General features: G+C 44.5%; 1 protein-coding gene across 1 annotated transcript in view; it reads left to right on the top strand.

Annotated features, from left to right (window-relative positions):
* Positions 1-19,017, top strand: part of RAPGEF6 (Rap guanine nucleotide exchange factor 6) — a 124,512-nt gene that overhangs the window by 22,121 nt on the left and 83,374 nt on the right. The window contains exons 2-5 of the mRNA XM_084268592.1: positions 3,537-3,607; positions 4,232-4,288; positions 5,504-5,587; positions 18,745-18,814. Of these exons, the coding sequence (XP_084124718.1) occupies positions 3,537-3,607; positions 4,232-4,288; positions 5,504-5,587; positions 18,745-18,814 (282 nt within the window). The remainder of the gene's footprint in view (positions 1-3,536; positions 3,608-4,231; positions 4,289-5,503; positions 5,588-18,744; positions 18,815-19,017) is intronic.

The raw sequence follows: 19,017 nt of genomic DNA on the forward strand, positions 1-19,017 counted from the left end.
AAAGATGACAAAATAAAATTATTTCAACCTTGATCCCTAGTTTAGAGCATGTGGAGAAATTGTTTTTCATCAATAATCGTGTTTCAGTTGGGTTTTGGCAGAAAGAGGTACACAAATGGATTATAGGGATGGGTATGGAAAGGGCCTGTAATGTTTTGCAAATAACTCTTCGTTCTGCTGTTGCAGTGTGGCTTATTGCCCTCTGGCACTGGCCTCTGACAGCCCTTCCCTTTCAGGGTGGGCAGCTCCAAAAGTTATCTCTACCCTTTGTACTGTGGCTATGTGTTCATCTGCGCTTTAACACGGGCGTGGCGACGTGAATCTGGGTTTAAAAATAACACCTTCTAATCCTATTTTCAGCCTAAAGAACTTTGAATTTCAGAAAGGAATGCTTTCCTATCTGGTGGTGTATATTCTTTTGGGGGTGCCTGGCGCATCTGGGCTGGCTGGGTCTGCCCATCACTGGCTGCTTGCTGCCTACAACTCCACTGGGATCAAATGATGTTCTTTGCTTCTAAAAATTTCAGATGAGCCTCTAAATGTAGTCTCTCAAGCATAACGTCAATGCTATTATAAGCATTTATTCTTAAACAAGGTAGGACTAATGGAAGAAACCTCACGAAGTATGGTTGATGTGAATCAATGTTATCAGGAAAAACTGGGCTAGACTGGCTGCACATAATCTCCCTTGTTAGTCTTTGAAGTGGCATGCAAGGGAGAGGAAGAATTTCACCTGACTGGGTGTAAAGAATCTGTTCAAACAAAAAAAACCCCAGTAGTATTTCACCAAGACGTGGGAAACACATTGGGTCAGTACACTTGGTGCTCTGGAGGAGAGAGGCAGCTTGCAGACCTTCCTGGAGACACCATCTCTGAGTTGGCTCTTGGGCTTGGTGGCACCTGTCAGCATTGCCTGCTCTGCTTGAGGAGGGGAGGTGTTTGCTCCAAGAATCAGTTTTAGAGCAGTACAGATCCTGATTTTAAAAAACATACCTAGAAATATGGTTTAGCCTAGGGCAGGAGCAGTTGGACTTGATGATCTTAAAGGTCATTTCCAACCTGGTGATGCTGTGAAATGGATGTGTGAGTGGCCAATGTGTATATAGCTTGTTGAAATACTGCCTGGCTGGATAATAAGCAGCATCATGTTGTTCATTTCCTTTAACAACATCAAAGCAGTGATACAGTCCAGCTGAAGTGAGATGCCTTCTGCTGTGATGAGAGAATGCAGAGCTTTGCCTTCCCTTTTCTGTTCCATGCTCTGACTGCTGTTCTCTCTGCTGCTGTGCATGAAATGAGGGATGCTTTCCAAGCCTAAATCCCTTTAAGCAAATGTTTATCTCTTTAATTTACTGATTGTTTATTCATCAAGATCCTAAATAAGCATGGGTGGGTCATTGTGGGAGTCCTGTTTGCTCAGTCTGGCTGCAGGTAGAGGGCAGGAGATGGCCAGTGCTGAATTAACCTGCGAGGGGGCTCTGCTATGGACTTGCAGAGAGTAACTCTCCAGTAAGGACGTGGTCACTCTTCATATGGACAACTGAAGTTTCTGATGAAGCATTGAGCATTGGCTTTTGCTCTGCTTATGGTGTTTTGTAATGCATGATGATAGAACTGCTTATCAAAAACTTACTTGGAGGCATTCTGTTTGATTTCAATCATGATTATGCAGAAATACCAGAAAATGTAGGAACATATATGTAGACAAAATGCATTAGGAAGGCTGAAAAGGTGTAGCTTGATTCATAGGACCAAGTACTGACTGCCCCCAGCTGCCTGGCAGCCCACCTTCCTCCTTTTCCCTGCCCATCCAAGTGCTGTTCTAGGCTGGCAGAGACCGGCTGGGTGGAGGAAGACGGATGTGGAGCATGATTTTATTTCAATTGCTCCATAAATTCCTTGACTAGCAAGGTACCATTAACTGCTACAACACGGTAAGGTCAGGTGCTGCTCTGTGCCTGATGTTTGCGGGGAAGCAGAGGCAGTTCCCGGCTCGGAGCGCTGGGTAACCCGGCTGGTCTGGTACCTCGAGTGACCCCTTGGCTGCATCTTCTACAGGCTCTGTGTTCAGGCTGGAGCACCACAGCACACACTGTTTGGAGTGTGGTTCGTAGCCACTGCTTTTAGGTGTTTTGCTCAGAAACTCAACTTTGTGGCAATTCACAGCTGGAGGATTAAAATGAGAAACTGTGAAATGGGGGGTTTATAATGTGTGTGTTAAGCATTCAGGCCTTTGGTTTACTTTTCATGGGTTTTGGTAATGACATTTAAAAATAAAATCAGGGGTTTATTGGGTTTACATGTCCTGCAATTACATGTGACCTTTCATTTGCTGTAACAGCCTGTATCCTCTACGCTTCTAAACATTGACTATTAAGCCAAAGAACTTTTCCAAGGTAAATCCACTGTAAATTCTGAGGCTGGTGTTCATATTGATTGATCTTCTGTAAGCACTGGGTAAAGGCAGCACTTGAAAATTCAGAACATATTTTCCATGGCCAAGCTGGAGACACTGCTATGTGGCCTGTAATGATTTTGTTGTGCCTGTATTTAATGCTAACAGCCCACTTGCTCAGGATAGCAAATGAAATGATGAATAGCCCCTGTGAGCTTCTCCCTAGCATGTGGTCTGCACCATCAGTGTGGATATTTTTGTGACTGAAGAGGACCCTATGTAGTGAGCAGTTTAAACAGCTGTTTCTCCTAATTACAGCTTCCATGTAGAGTCCATTAATTTTTATTTTTTTTTAAATAGTCTTTCTGTTTTAATACTCGTGCTTTGGAACAGTTTGTTTGCTTCAGTGGTTGCTAATGGATGGTAGTGATGTGGTGCTGGAGCAGGAGGTGAGAGACAAATCTAAAACTTCTTTGCCTTTATCATTGCTGAGGAGGTTTTTGGAGTAACTTCCAATCTTACCCTGCAGTCAGGGACAAGACTGAGTTAGGTAGGAGGATGGAATGGAGTTTGTAGTAGGGCTACCAGCAAGATCTGAGGTGGACGTGAAGTAGGGTTTTATTCTCTAAACATAACACTCTCACTGTGAAAAGGTGCTGGTGGTTCTCAGCACCATACATGGTGGCTAGACCTGGTGGCTTGGGTTTGCACTAGGGTTCTTGGCTATTAACAAAGTAATTCTGCAAAATTCCCTCTCTGAGGAGGTGCTGCAAGGCTTCAGCAGTTTTTGACCTTGGATGAATAGGACAGTCTTCTCTGGCTTGTTACACATGTTGCTTTGCTCCATTCATGTAAATGATGTTTTCAGAGATATTTTTAGTAAATCTCTTTTGGGTGTGTGGTAATGCATCAGTTGGACTTTGCTCTTTTCACTTCCACAGCTTAAGTGTGGTCAGGGCTCTTCAAATCTGCATGTGTCATATGTGTCCTGCTAATTTGGGCTTTGTCTATAGAATTAATGTCTTGTAAGTCTGTAGCTTGCTGCAGAACCTGAGAAGTTAGTGCTGAAGTGATTAGATGCTGAGAATGAAGTTACTCATGTCTTTGTTTCTTTTTCTTCCCCTCCCTTTTTTCCTTTCAGGATCTAAATACAATCTATTCTTTCCTTCATGGACTGGACATACTCTCCCATTTCAGGGAACATCAGCTCAGGTAAGGTATGATGGAGCTGGTTGGTGTTGCTTAGCACAGCTGGTACCTCTCCTCTGACTGTGCTTTTGTGCAGATGAGCAAAGCTTTTGCCTTCCCACAGGTTGAGGTGACAGAGCGTTGACCAAGCACATTGCTGACCGAAGTCCTCACAGTAACGTGGCCTGGAATCTAGTCTAATTAGCTCTGCTAATAATGAAGGCAGAACTTACTCCTGTTTGTCTGCAGAGGGCTGTGCAGACAGTGCCCTGTGCTAACTCGAGATTACAAAAGCTTTCTAATGCTTCAGACATTCAGATGATCTCAGAATACATAAAATGAGAGGCCAACAAAGCACGAAAAGTGGGTTGGAAGTATTTTAGTACCTTCAGTTCTGTTGCTATGGGTAATTCCAGTGCGTGGGAGTGATTTAAACACTTGGAGAACATGCTGTATATTATCTATTTGGATAATGAAGAACGCTGTAATAATTTGAATTTTCTGGTTAAGCACATCCTTTGTTTAGAACAAAGAAATAGTTGAATTTGAGGTCTTAGAGCCTTAAAGCAACTCTGCTGAAATGTGGTGATTAATGACTTACGATCTTTGGGGATTAAAATTGAAACTAAACTTCTCCTTCTCCCTCAGAATAATGTCATCAAGTGCCCGCTATGAAAGGTACAAGGGCAACCAAGTTCTCTTTTGGTAAGTAGGTGCTGCTTGGCTGGTAGGTGTGACCAGCCCCACTGTCCCCATGCATGCTGCAGTGTGTCCTTGGCTTTCTCAGGACCTGTGAGTGTCAGACTGGAGGAGTCTGGCCAGGCTTGAATGTGGTAAAAACCTTTGGGGGGAGGAGGCTGCTGTGCCAGGAGCACAGTGCTGACGTTGGAGAGGTGAATTACCCCGGACATCAGAGGTGTGTCTGTGCACACAATGACAAGCCAGGTAGTGTCACCTCGGGCTGTGGGAGCCGTGGTGATGACTCAGTAGGTGGCACTCTTGGTCAGGAACCAGCTGCCTCTGCATCCTGTGTCGAGGGAGTGATGGAGCTCAAACGCTGCTCTTCTAAATTGCCAGAATCGCTGTTTTAGCTGAGAGCTGTTTTTTCAGGCTCCTGCTTGGAGGTAAATGCACTTTTCCCCCCTCATATTTTAGCATTGCTCAGGGTGTATTTATCCTCTCACAGCTAATCCTGGCTTTCTGTGTAAGGGACATCTGCCAGGGCACCTGAGGCTGAGATGCCACCGACCAGTTTGCATGGTGGGTGTGTGTGTGACACAGACCTGTGCCAGTGCCAGGACAACGTGTAGGTGTGGGGTTGTGCGCACTGGGTGACACTGAGCTGGAGCTGGGAAGTGTCAGTGCAGCACTCTAGGAAGAGGCAGAATCCACTGCTGGAAAAGGTGGTGGCTGCTGTGCATACCTGGGGGATGTAGGGTGGGGTGGTTGACAGATCCCATGGTGGGAGACAATACCACCTGCCAGTGCAGGGATGGAGGAATACAAAGCAGGAGTCCAATGTACAGCCTTGGATTTTATCTGTGACACATGATAGGTCTGTATTAACATTCCTGTCCGGGTTGAAATGCTAATCAACCTTAGCACAGAATAGAAACAGTCCTGTGCTTGTAGTTTTATTTATACTTTCATTGGAAGGAAAGGGTTTTACTGAAAAGTAATAATAATCTCATTTTATTAAAGTAAATTTTTAACTTAAATGTGAAAATCTAAGGTATAAGAGACATTCTGGGTGTAGGCATTTTAAAGTCTTGATTCTTGGTAGCGTTCTTAGGATTCATGTCCACATATCTGGTTGGTAGGGTGGTAGATCATTATTTTACTGCAGTGACACTTTTGGGGTAGTATATTTTTGAGTTGCTGTAAGAAGAAAGTAGATACCGATGTTTTCTTTTCTTACAGCTCAGAAACTATTGCAAGATGCTGGTACATACTGCTTTCTGGATCTGTTCTTGTGAAGGATTCCATGTTTTTACCACCTTGCAGGTATGTAAAGTTGTTGCTGTTTAGGTAAGCCAATGTATTTTTTTAATAAATGATTGCTTATTTGTTGATGCTACTGTAGGGTTTTTTTCTATTTTTAAAATACTGTTTTGTTATTTTTAGAATTGTAGACTGGTTTGGGTAGGAGAGGCCCTCAAAGGCCCTCCCTCCCCAGTACCACCTCTGCTGTGGGCAGAGACATCCTCCCACCAGCCCAGGGTGCCCAAAGCCCCATCCAACCCGGCCTTGAGCCCTGCCAGGGATCCAGGGTCAGCCCCAGTTTCTCTGGGCACCCTGTGCCAGGGCCTTACCCCTCCCCAGGAAGGATTTCTGCCTCCCAGCCCCTCTCCAGCTGCCTTCCTGCAGCTGAAGGCTGTTCCCCTGTGTCTGTCCCTCCCTGCCCTTGGCACCAGCCTCTCTCCAGCTCTCTGGAGGGGAGTGGAAGGGGCTGGGAGCTCTCTCCAGCAGCAGCCTTCTCTTCTCCAGGCTGACCCAGTCCAGCTCTCTGAGCCTGGCTGCAGAGCAGAGGGGCTCCAGCCCTCCCACCATCTCCATGGCCTCCTCAGGACTCACTCCAGCACGCTGGTGGCCCTAGAACTGGACCTGCCCCTGCACGGTGGGGGGTCTTCCCAGGGGGAAGCAGAGGGATGAATCCCACCCCCCCCCCCCCCCCAGCCCTGCTGCTCATGCTGCTGGGATGCAGCCTGGGACACGGGTGGCTTTCTGGGCTGGGAACACACACTGCCAGTTCTGGTGGAGCTTCTTGTCCACCAACACCCCCAAGTGTTGGAAGTGTTGGAGTAGCAAAAGAAACGTTCTGCTAACTCAATTTAAATTCCCTTTCGCTCTTCCTGTGCATTGGAATACTCTGAAATGCTGCACTCAGTGGCTTTTAAATCTCCTTTGGCTCTTTAAGTTGGTAAGAGGTTTTTGTAGTGAGCTTGTTAACTTGGGGCCCTTTGAATAATTCCTGTTGTGTTACTGTTTTGTCTCAGATCCGACTGTAGATCACACAGCTGCTACCGTTGGGTTTGAGGTTGGGTTTAGCGGCTTGTGAGAGTTATATGCAAAACAGGAGAACAGAGGCTGGCAGCAGCAGTTGCAGAGAGCATGACAGGAGTCTGCCTGCATCTCTTGATGTGCAGGGAGTGTTTTGCTGTGCTTTCACTGAGCATCCTGTTTGACTTGAGCTGGACCTTGCTGCACTGTAATGCTCGTCTGGATCTTGTCCATCACTCAGCAATCACACTTCAGTCTGTGTGTTATTTGTTTTCAGGCTGCAGTTCAAGGCTAGGCAGGAATGGTTTAAAAAAATCCCAAATTTAGGCTTTTCTTGGTACCCAGTTTGGATAGTTTTTGATGTGATTAACAAAAGTGCTGCTGCCACTTACCAAATGAAGTAAAGGCTTTACTCAGCATGAGCTGACCACGAATCGATAGACTTAATGTTGACTCCAGCTCAGATATATTCCTGTATACTTGAATTTCATGGTAAGTACTAATAGGAACACATAGGACTGAGTTTTCAGCTCTGTTTTCCATGGGCTGGGTGTTAAACTCTTGATGCTTCTGAGTGATTGAAGCTCAGCAATGCCAGAAGTGAGGATGTGGGCACTTGATGTTTGCCTAAAAGCCAGATAAAATTGTTTTGCTAAACTTGTAGAGTCACTTAAGCACATTTTGTGCTTCAAAACAAAAAGAGAAAAAGAAGAAAAGCAAAACAGCTGTTGTTGTTGGTTCCCAAGATTGCAGCTAGGTTTGTTATGGATAATGAGGAAAAATAGCTGCTAGATGGGGAGAGAGTCAGAGCTCGGTTGAATGCCACTGCTGGCAGGTTGCAGTTTAGTGGTGTGGTTCCTGGGGCTGTTGTCCCTTGTGTAGCTAGAGATGACACTCCTCTGCTGTGGAGCCAGGGTGTTCTGTCTGTGTCTTCATTGCTGGGGGCAGGGGAGGGAGTGGAGCATTCAACTGTCAGAGGAGCTTTGAAATGCTAAAGGTTTGAGGGAGAAATGTGTGCACTTACAGGTTGATGAACTGAAATTATTGCAATGGGATGCTGAAATATCTGTGAACCTCTTGTTCTCCCAGTACTTTGGACTCTGGGGCCACCTGCAAACTCCATCTCCCCTTTGCTTCCTCCCTGGGACTTGGGCCACGCACACGGGTGGGTGAGGAGAATCGCTGCTTGGATGTGGGAATAGGGGGAAGAGTTTAGTTGGATTTGTTTCAGTCAAATTAAACACATGTATCATCCAACTTTGATTTATAATTTAAAACACACTGCATTGTTGATGTTTTTACATATTTCTCTTAATGCCCTCTGGCAGTGGGGTACACTCAAGTCACTTCCATGCTCTGAGGTCCTCACAGAACATTTTCAGTTGAGGGAGCTGCCCAGTCACCAGACATTCACAGGATATCTTCATATGCAACAGGGACTTGAATAATTCAGTGGTATTCTTTTTTAATTGTAATTAGCACCACTTTAATTACATTTAAAGTAGCATTTAATGTTATCCTTTATTCCTTGTCCCCAACCAAGTTCCTGATTGTGAGTCACTCTGAACAGATACAGACTGTGAGGAAGCAGTGTTGCCTTGGTTCTCATTGCCTCGGGTGTTCCAGAACTATCCTTTTTGATAGGAATCAAAAATAAGTTAGTTGGGTGTTTTTGTTGTGGTGTGTGTGGCTTTGTATTTGTGTTTTACCTTTTTGTGTGAGCTGTCACAGTGGAAGTGACCCACGGTGTATCCTCAGGAGTAAATCACCTTCCAAGTACAGTTCTCTGTATTTTTGGAACTTTACCTCACTCCCTTTGGCCATGCTGTTCACTGTGATAGGAGGAAAACCTTAGGAGTTTAAAAGAGGATTTGAAGGGTGTTTGTCCATGCAGGGAATTCATCTTTGAAGAACTGGATGCTGTGCTCTTGGTGCCTAATGAGCATCTGATTACACAGGTAATGAATATTAGTGGAATAAACTTTATGGAAGCATACATTGTTTGTGATACTGATTAATGTGTGATTTTCATTTATTTCCCCAGCAGTAAAGTGTTGGGCAAGTGTGGGGAGTTAAAGCAATGCCTGAAGTGTTCTGAGGTTGTGGAAAAGAATCGAGATGTCTTTCCAGCCAGTTAGGTTTTAGGTAGGATTACTGTTGCTCAGACACCAGCATCAGGTAAAGCTCAGCTGTTTGGAATGTTAAATGTGATATAAATGTGTCAGTAAATGAGCAGAGGGGAGCAAGCTTGGGAGACAGGTATCATCTGCATGGAATGATGCAGGAGACATCATGGCTGTGAGGCATCCAGGGAGGAAAATGGATGACGACCAAAATAGAACCCTTGGTGTGAGGAAGGTGATAACTACCAACAAGGAGAATTGAGGCTTTAATCTGGAGGTCTTCTAGTGCTTGGAAAGGTCAGGAGCCAGGTTTGAGTAATTGTAATTCTGGAAGAACTGGATAGACAGAGGTGTTTCATAAACCAGATAATAGTTATCAAATGAACTCCAGTTTGAAACTCGGTCCTCGTGTGTAGTACACAACAACCCCCACTTCTCAGTTACCCCTTTGTCATGTTGACATGGTAATCTTAATTTTATATGTGACCTGAAGCGTTTGACAAACACTTTGTACACAAGAACTTTAGGGTTCTTTGCCAGGAATACTGGAACATTTTCTTACCCAGTGTGAGAAGCAGCTATCAGTGTGTTTTGGTTCAGAGGAAGCTGGTTTCCTGGGCAATCTGGGAGTTTTCAGGCCCCCTTTTCTTGTGAAATAGTTGTTTTTGATCTGTTTTATTTGGCAGTCATTCTTCAGAATGCAGGATTGTGTTGCAAACTAACTGCCTAGCAACTTTGGTTTAATAATTATATGAGAAATTGCTGTTAGACTTGATTGCTGGTGAGATACTTTCAGTCTCTGTAAATGAGACTGGAAGGGGATGATAATTTTCTGACTGTTTCTTGGTTCCTCCTCACAAAACCTTTCCTCCTCCTATCATCTACCCCATTGTGACCTTGGCAGATAGAAGAGACTTTAGTAGATGACTGTAAACTTAACCTGATTAAGATGCTAAATTCTCTTTGCTTTCTCATGCCTTGCTTTATCTGCCGGGCACTATCTGGTAGTTTCAGAGTTGACAGAGCTTTAGGGAAACTTTAATTTTCTTCTTCAGATCTTTTAGAAAGAAAATATCCTATGGATTCTCAACCTGAAAGAGATGTGGCCCCATGGAGGCACAAGAAAGTGGGCAGTGACCCCCTTATGTACTTGAAGTATTTGAATGAGCACTGGTGTGAGCTGGGGCTCACTGTGCTCAAGGGCTTTTTGCTCAACTTGGGTGAGTTTGTATGCAAGCTGCAATTCAGGAGTTGACTTAAAAATTAGAGGAGTGAAATTTGCACTCAGGTATGATAAATTTAATCAATATTTTGACACTGATGATCGTAATGAGAAAAACCCTGTGGGATTTTTAAGGTAAGAAGCAGCTCAATCCGTAATACTGCTACAAAGATGCTGTAACCTTGATTACCTTGTTGCCTGGAGAATGGATTTGTCAATAGATTTGGCATAGTAGAAAAAGAATCTGCTTCTGACATGAAGGCAGTGGCTGGAACAAAAGGACAGGATTGACAGATCTTGTGGAAGGAAAATCATGTCAGCAAGTTAAAGAGTTTTTGTGTTAACCTTGCTTGTTAATCAAGATAATTCATGTGAACAGGATATTTGAAGGGGATTACTCACAGCAAGATTAGCCATAGGAAATACATCAGGGGCCTGGAGGAACTTTTGAAGCCAATTATGTGGATGACAGCCTCCTACAGCTGTGAGAATTGAACCTCGAAGGGGAAAATACAAAGTCTTGAAACATTCAAGATGTAGTCTTATTAAAAACAAACACTTCTCTTTTCTGAGCCCTTCCAGGAAATCCAGGAGCAGCCCTTCCCAAGTCTCACAAGTAGAGTGAGTGGGTATCGCTGTCCTGCTCAGGTTGTGCATTTCTTGGCTGGAAGCACTGTAATTTTTCTCCCACTGATCTTTCCTTCTAGAGTTAACTTGCTTAAATGCTGCTTTCTGCTGGGAGTGTGCCTGCTGTATCCCAGCTCTGTCCTGGTGCTCCTTAGCCTGTGCTGCTCTTCCTCTTTCTCCTCTCCATCCCAGTGTTGGCTGTGTGAGTCCCAGTGTGGGGGATACTGCTTTTCATCTCTGCATCCAGATGTGTGCTGGTCTGCTGCTGGCATGCAGTGAACATGATTTTGGGCAGACTAAGGTTCTGAGTTGTGATGTGAGCTCAGACAACTGTGAGTTCGAGCTTTTTGTGTGACTGCACAAACTGCAGAGGTCTTAGGGTGGTGCTCCATCAGCCTGTGTTTGCTTTGGACTTCAAAGCTCTTTGCCACTCCTGTTGCAGACTTTTTCTCTCTCAAGAAGACAGCTGTAGGCTGACATCCCCTTGGGCATCGAGACCAGATAGGTTGTGTACCCATTGCTGGATAAGAGGCAGTGGTTACTCCGCATGGCTGAGGCTCTGGATGTGGTGCTGTTTTCCCTGGGTATTCCTCTGAGTGGTGGCTGTAACTTGTAGCCTGGCAGTCAGTGAGTAACCCAGCACTTCACTACAGCTTGGGAATGCTCTGAGTAAATGCATTTTGTAAAACTAATGAATTCAGAGGCAGTTGTTTGTGTTGAAGCTCTTCTGGCAGTGCTGGTGCTGGGGTGAAAATGCCCTGAGGAAAAGGGGTGAGAGCAGGCAGGGTGCTGCAGAGGGGCCTTGTTTCCCAACTGCAGTTCCTTGTGTTGGGAAGGGGCTGCAAAATAGGAGCATGTGGCACACTTTGTGACGTGGATCAATCCTCTTAAGAAAGCCAAAAGAGTATGTAGTGAAGAAAGACTATTCAGACCTGTCACAACTAAATGATCAGATAATCTTGTCCACAGTTACCTATTCCACAGCAATTTCCTTTTCTGTGTTAACAGTTCCTCACAACAGCTGCTGTACAGAGGTTGTACAGACCATAGGGGACGCTGATCACCCCACAGATAGAGTTTTATATTGGCTAAAATAAAAAAGTCTGAGAGATGTGAAGTTGGAAACGAAGGGCAACGTGCAGTCTCTTTATGTCTACAATTTTATTAAGACTATCTAGCCTCATGGCCTGGAATAGCTGCACAGCTTTGCAGAAAGCAGTAGGTAAGTTACAGCCTGCCTCAGAGCATCATCATGTTCCAAGTATAAGGTAATTAGTACAGACATCTTGAGCTTGCAGCCTGCAAATCGTGTAGCCTGTTATGCAGCCCTGAAATCATTCCCAATTAAAATTTTGAGCAAGCTTAAGAGAGAAACCTGCTAAATGCTGTCCAGAGGTAATGCAAAAATGGGTTTTGATGACTGAGCATTAATTGAAATCAGTGCTTTACATTCAGCCATGTATCTTGTGGTTTCAGGTTTCCACTAAAACCTTTCCTGATGGAGTTAAGTGTTCTAATATTTTTAGAATTAAATTACTTTGAAGTGCTCAGGGCTTGCAGTGCATATAGCATCACAAAAAAACCCTGTCCACATGCATTTGTTGCAACTTTTGGTCAGTGCTCATGTATTTTCTTCCCCCCCCCCATCACATCTCCTTGCTCTGTTTTGCAAATAGAGCCCATTGGGGCTGCTTGGCAGTTTGCAGTGTGGTGGGAAACGCTGTGAACTGCTGTGAGGGCTCCTGACGGGACCAGAAGGGGAGCCCTGAGTCTGCCCAGCAGCCCGGTTTTTTCTGGTGATGAGTGATCTGAGAAACTTGGAGAAATTAAGACCTCTGTGCAGATGCCCAGCTAAACAAGTCATTCCAGTGGGGATCTGTGTTGCTCACACCCATGTTCCATGACTGCCATGCAAGAAGGGCACAACGTGGCTCCTCTGCCCGCTATGAGCCTGTGCAGATTTTCCTTTCTCTGCAACTTCCCAGCCAGTGACAAGGAATTTGAAGTGCAAAACTACATTTTTAGAGGGGTATTTCCAAGGGCTATGTTTTGAGATGGCTGTTCCAAGCCATTCATGATGTGTACAGTGCATTGAGTGGTAACAGAATGGGTTTTATCTTGGATCCAACAGCAGCTCCATTGCGTAGGGATCCTGGGTGTTTGCTGGAGCAGCTGTTTGGCACTGGAGGCACTCTGTGAAGAGGAAGAGTGTGGTGCTTTTCACAGGAAGGGTAAGACCTGGCTGAGGGGGAGGGGGGAACCCCAACTATAAAAACATCCTCATCTGTCAAAAACCCAGCCAAAAAACATGTCCTGTTCTTCCATGACACATCTCTTCTAGACCGGGTTGTTCACTTGCAGGCCAGATGTTTCTGCTTTGGAGAAGAACAGCCAGGTCGCTGGGTGGGGGGGGGGCACAGAGTTCTCTTTGCAGTAGCAAAAAATACGATTTGTCTTCATCTTTGTGTTCCTGAAAGCAGCCTGAAAGGTGGTTTGAGAGACAAGTATACTCCAAAGAACAAAATATCTGCAAAACCCATACAAACCCTTTGTTTGTTTTGCTGATTAACTGGAGTATTGGCATCCTAGCTCAGTCCTACACCTGGTGCCGTAGCAAGCAGTACTGCAGGCAGTGGTTGATGATCAGTTAAGCGTGTGCATTATCGATACCAGCTTACACAGCCCCAGGATGATGGCAGGATTTTGCCCTTCCTAGGAAACAGCAAACTTTGAAGTGCCTGACATCTTGTCGTCAACGGCTCTGATGTGTGAAGTATCTGAAAGTGTTCTTTCAGGGTGTAGTAGATGATAGTAAATTAGAAGATGCCAGCTAATTACTGTTCATACAAGTAATAAGGCGTTCAGTCTCAATCTCTACTTGTTTGGGCTGAAATCTCTCCAGGACAGGCTGTGGCTTTTCACCTTGAAAGGATGTACTGTGCTTTAAGTATTGCATAATGAGAAACCATCGGTATTTAATGACTTCAGGAATTGATACCAAGAAATGATCAAGTTAAATATATTTGCCATTCCTTAAGTTTGCCAGTCTTCAAATTCCAGCTGTATTTCAGCACCAAGGTCTCTTAACAGCTGGCTATTAAGCATTTTTAAACATCTGTGTTTAGAAAGCTGGAAGTCTTTTTGTATGTCTTATTTAAAGAGCTACTTTGTTATGCTCACAAGATCGGAGTTTGGAGGCTTTTTCGGGTCCTTTGCTATATGAAAGTAAGGTTTGGTAGAACGGCTCTGGAGCCCTAAAGAAGTTCTAATGCCTTGCAGTGTTTTGGGGAGTGGGGATGAGCTTGAAATCTGGAGTACCAGCCCGGCTTACATTCCATTCACATATGATGCAATTGCTTAAGCGTTTTTAATTACAAATAGTGAATCAGGAGGAAAACAAGGTTTCTTGCAAGTGAGGCATCCATAAATCAAAGGTAAACAAAGCTGCCTGTGGTATGGGAAGACCTTTTTATTTTCCTATGACAGTGCTGCAAGCCAGCGAGTGTTTTAAAATTAACGATGCAGATGTAATAGATGAATATTAAGTGTCAGTAGTGTAAAATAAAATTATGAATAAAAAAAGCATCATGTAGTTTATAGTAGTGACTTTTCTGAGCTTCCAACAGTGGGAAGCCATAGAATAACGATGTTAAATTTAAGACCCTGTTAAAAAACGTGCGATTAAATATACAGAACAAACAATTTAAATTGTTGGGTCGTTTATAACTTTGGTGGTTCTGTCTTTAATAGCATGTCCTTTTTCATAGTTTTTACTGCATTGTAAGAGGCAATTAATTAATTTACATTAGTTTTGTGTTTTCTCACACTCTCGGTATTTGTATTAGGCTAAATTCTAATGAGATTGTTTTTCCCACTCCCTGATTGAAAGCACCAAAGCTTGTGTGTCACGCTGTACCCTAATGAGGCTTTGCTTCCGATGGGCACCATTGGGAGGACTTCACGTTTAGGGACCTGGCAGTGGCAGGAGGAGCTGCTGGGATGGTGTGTGAGCAGAGGCTATCTATGATGGCTGGTGAACTCAACTTGTCTGACTGGACCTCCCCAGGCATCAAACCTGGGATGTGACTTCACAGCCGTGGTCTCATGGGGCTGTGGTGGGTAACCGCAGCTCCGAGGTGACAACTCCACCGTTCTTGGCACTGCGGCCACGGAGAGATTAGTCCTGAAAGGGCCTTCTCTCTTCCAGAATGAGTGTATAGCTGCTCTGAGCTCACTCCTCCAAGGAGGAGCAGGTTTTAGGTTTGGGTGGGTGTTAACGGCCTGACTGTGAAGACTTACCCAGTACTTCGTTGTCACACAAATGTCTTTCCCATTTGGAAGAAGGCTCTGCACCAAAGCATGCCCTTGGCTTTCCAAACAAGGTTTTGCCTCCTACAGTTCCAAAGCTTTGTTCAACTAAACCTTTTCCATTTCCAAGCATCCTCTTACATTGATGCTGTGCTCAATTAATCTCTTCAGCATTTTCATACCTTTATAATTACTGTAAATTTTAAAAATATAAATATTTATTAACTAGATGATGATGAGGTGACTCCAAAAGCTGATCATTCTGTTCTTTTACTGTCACAGTACTTGCTGTTAATTAATTTATTGCTTGAAGTTTTTTTTCTTAAAAAAACCCAGGCAAGTAATTGCTGATTACCTGAAATTCCCACAAAAACTTGACTCATCCTTCAGACCAGACTTGGGTGACTCCAGGGCTGTTAACACCCCCCCGCATCTCCTCCCTCTCAGTCTTTCCCTTGGATGTGCCCACACTCTGGTTCTGGCTATTTTTAATTTCTCCTAATGTAGTTGCTTGAACTAGTTAAGAGTCTGTGGCAGTCAACCAATAAATCAAATAGTTGAACTTTAGTGCTGATTAATGGCCTTTAGCTTAAAAAGGAAACAAACTGTGAGAAGTGTCATGCGTTACCACTTCCTGTCAGTGAGATAAACTGGTGTGCAGCTCTGCTTACCTGTTCACTGGTGATATTTTCCTGTTGCCAGTTACTAATACTGGTGGTTGTTACTCCTGAAGGAAGCCTTCCCTGGTCAGTGGTTTTGGGACAGAGTCTCTGTTTGTTCTGAATGTTCTGTTATGTAACTTTACAAAACAATTGGACTGAACGTTGTTCTGAAGCCTTGATTAAAATTGGCAGATTGGTGAAACACAGGGATGTCAGCGAACCTCTCACCTGATGGAGAAGCCACGTGTTTGTATTCTAGAGGAAAACATGGAATAAGTCATTAAGGAAGTTAAAATCAATGTTTCTAAAACATTAATTAACAAGAAAGTTTTCAAAGTACCAATTTTTAACGCTGGTGGTTATGACTGGGGGGAAAAACATATGACACTGCCTCTTTGAAGGAGCTTTGTTGTGGTATGATCGATGAAACATCCCATGATGTGCACCAGGAAATAATTAAACTTGACCTAATGACTTGAAAAGATGAGTAGCTTATTTATTAGGATCAGAAGGGTGAGTTTTGTCTTTGGAACCTAATCCTTTTCGGAGTGTTGGGTTGTTGTAAAGTGCTTGATGGACCAGAAATGATAGCGCCGGGAGCTTGACCTTTGTTGTGAGTGATGTTCTGTCTGAGCATGATTGTTTGCTGCCCTGACTTAATTAGTGAGTGTTGCAACACAAGCAGAGGGGAGCTTGACAGCAGCTGAATTTCATGGATGTATTCACATAAAACTAACCAAAAATAAACCAACCTCCCTCAACCTCTAGTAGTTTGAGAAATTGTTATACAATGAAGACTCTGTGGTGTAGGGAATGGGATTAGAACTGTTACAACTTATTTATTTTTCTTTTTTTTTTGACAAGGTTGTTTTCACTTTGTTTTTTGATTTGTGGAGGGGTGTGGAATTTTGAGTGCTGCGTCCAGTTCTGGGCTCCTCACCGTAAGAAGGACATTGGGGTCCTGGAGCGAGTCCGGAGAAGGGTAACCAGGCTGGGGAAGGGGCTGGAGAGCAAATCCTCTGAGGAGTGGCTGAGGGAGCTGGGGGTGTTCAGCCTGGAGAAGAGGAGGCTGAGGGGAGACCTTATCATCCTTCCACTGCCCTGCCAGGAGGGTGCAGAGAGGTGGGCGATGGTCTCTTCAGCCAGGTGACAGGAGATGGGACAAGGGGCAATGGGCTCAAGCTGCCCCAGGGCAGGGTCAGCTCAGATGTGAGGGAAAATTTCTTCCCTGGCAGAGTTGTGGGGCTGTGGCACAGGCTGCTCAGTAAGGGGCTGAGTCCCCACCCCTGGGTGTGTTTAACAGAGAGGGAGATGAGGTGCTCAGGGTTTAGCTTAGGATGGGAATGGCTGGATAATCTTAAAGGTCTTTTCCAACCTGGTGACTCTGTGATCCAGTCTCTAAGTTAGAGCTCCCATTGAGCTTATGTGAAAAATGACATTTCTGTGTTGTCTGAACTAAACTCTCTGTTGTAACAGCAGGAGTAGTTTGGTTGGTAATTTGGATGCATCGTGGATACAGGAGGCTGCCCTGCCTCCATCACTGCTGGGGAAGGCGTGAAAGAGGGCATGAAGAGCTTAGCTGTGAGTTCCAGTAGGTGTGGGGAAAATGCTGGTTTTCTATGTGAAACTTGCCCTTCCCTGGCCTGCTGCAGCACAGGGCAGGAGAACTTTTTGGTTCTTAATGCCTCCATGGCAGCTGTGTAATTTAAAGACCTATTTTTTCAGCGGGTGGTTAGCTGAACTGAAAGTTGGCAGTTTAAACTGCCGTGCCAGCCGGATGATGACACCGATAATGTCTCTGCTGGAATCATCTGAGGCTTCACTTCAATAGCTTCACAGTTGAGTTGCTTACGTTCCTTTCCTGAAGATGTACATATCCTGCCAAAGTCTTTGTTTCTTCCCTAACACGTAGTTTGTAACCACCACCATTCCCTACAAGGTGACTGTGTCTCAGTGTGTATTTGCTGTTGGGATGGCTGTGAGTGCAGCTCCAGTGCTCTGTGTGTACTGCCCAAATCCCACCTTAGTGAAAACAGATGGAGCTGATCTGCTCTTACAGGATTTGCCTCCACACTTGTCTTTATCCTCCTCCTAATTCACACGTTAATCTCTGCTTTGAGTTAACTGATGCTTCAGTTGTTTCACCTGCTGATCTGTGTTCAGATGTGATTGCAGTTGCCAGTCTGAGGTTGTAACACTGCAGCTACAACTGCTGAATGGCTGTTGGGGTGTGTGTGTGTGTGGTTTTGGTGGTGGTGTGCTGGGGTTTGGCTTTTTTCTTTAAATTTGATTGCTTTCACTTGAGCTGGGTGGAACTCAGGGGTAGGAGGGGTGCACCTAACTGAAGCCATCAGGTCTGTGCTGAAGACAAACTTGCTGTGTGAAGTCAGACTTTGTTGTAGGTGCTGCTACAGTCACATGTTGAGTGATTAAGAGGCCCTAGGTCTGTGACTCATCCCTCAGCAGTATCTACCTCTGCTCTTTGCTGGTACTTCCGGCACCCACCGATCTGCTGGGGTGAGACCTTCTCCCGAGCTGGCTCCCCTGAAGTCACCTCTGGTTTAGGTGTCCTTGTAGAGGGAAGGAGCTGAAGCACACCAGATTGCTTTTAGCCTCCTTCCTCAGTGGCTGCATTGCACTGTCCATCACCTTTTGTTGCATTTGTGAAGTTCTGGTTGAGAAAGATGGAAACAGGCAGGATGGTGACGTTCCTTGGGATGGTACAGGCTGCAGTGTAAAGGCAGAGGTCACAAGCCAAGGCTCAGTTTTGGATCAGAGGTTCTCAGTCTTCCTGTTCGCTGGGTGAAGGGGCTGTGCACAGTAGTACATCGAGGTGGTTGGAATTCATGTGTGTGTTTTTACAGAGCCTGGTTAGTAAATGTTAATTAAGCATTATTGCTTTCTTGTCGACACTGAACCATGTTGTGAGGGATTTTGAGTGTCTGCAAGTAATAATGATGTTACGAAAGAAGGTTCATGATACTGGGGCTTTGTGTGGCAGCTGGGAGGAGAGGAGCTGAGTAAATAAAAACCAATTCTCATAACAGTGTGTCCAGTTAGACTTTCTCATGCAATAGTTTTCATCACTTCTCCTTTGTCCTGCTTTTAAGGGTATTGTAACATGCACCGCTGCTGGTTATGTTTATTACTGAATAGGTGAAATAAGCTGCTCATCTCATTCTTTTTTCATTTGGCTTTTTTTTCCCCATCCCACTGTAGTTTTGGCAAGCAGTCTGGAGGAAAACGAGGATGCGAATGTATCATACTGGAGCCTTCAGAAATGATTGTGGTAAGACGGATTCTTTTCTTTCACATGTATTTAAATCTATTGCTGGTTTCAGCAAATTCTTTCTGTTTTATAGCAGAATGCTTATTGTAAAGTATTCTATAAAATTGCAGCAGAATTGCCTTGATTTCAATTATACCTATGGCTGCTATCGTAACAGCAGTAGCTATGTAAATTTAATCTAGATGGGTAAATGATGATGATGA

This window comes from Gallinula chloropus, assembly GCF_964237585.1.
Source record: "Gallinula chloropus genome assembly, chromosome: 10".
Lineage (NCBI taxonomy): Eukaryota > Metazoa > Chordata > Aves > Gruiformes > Rallidae > Gallinula > Gallinula chloropus.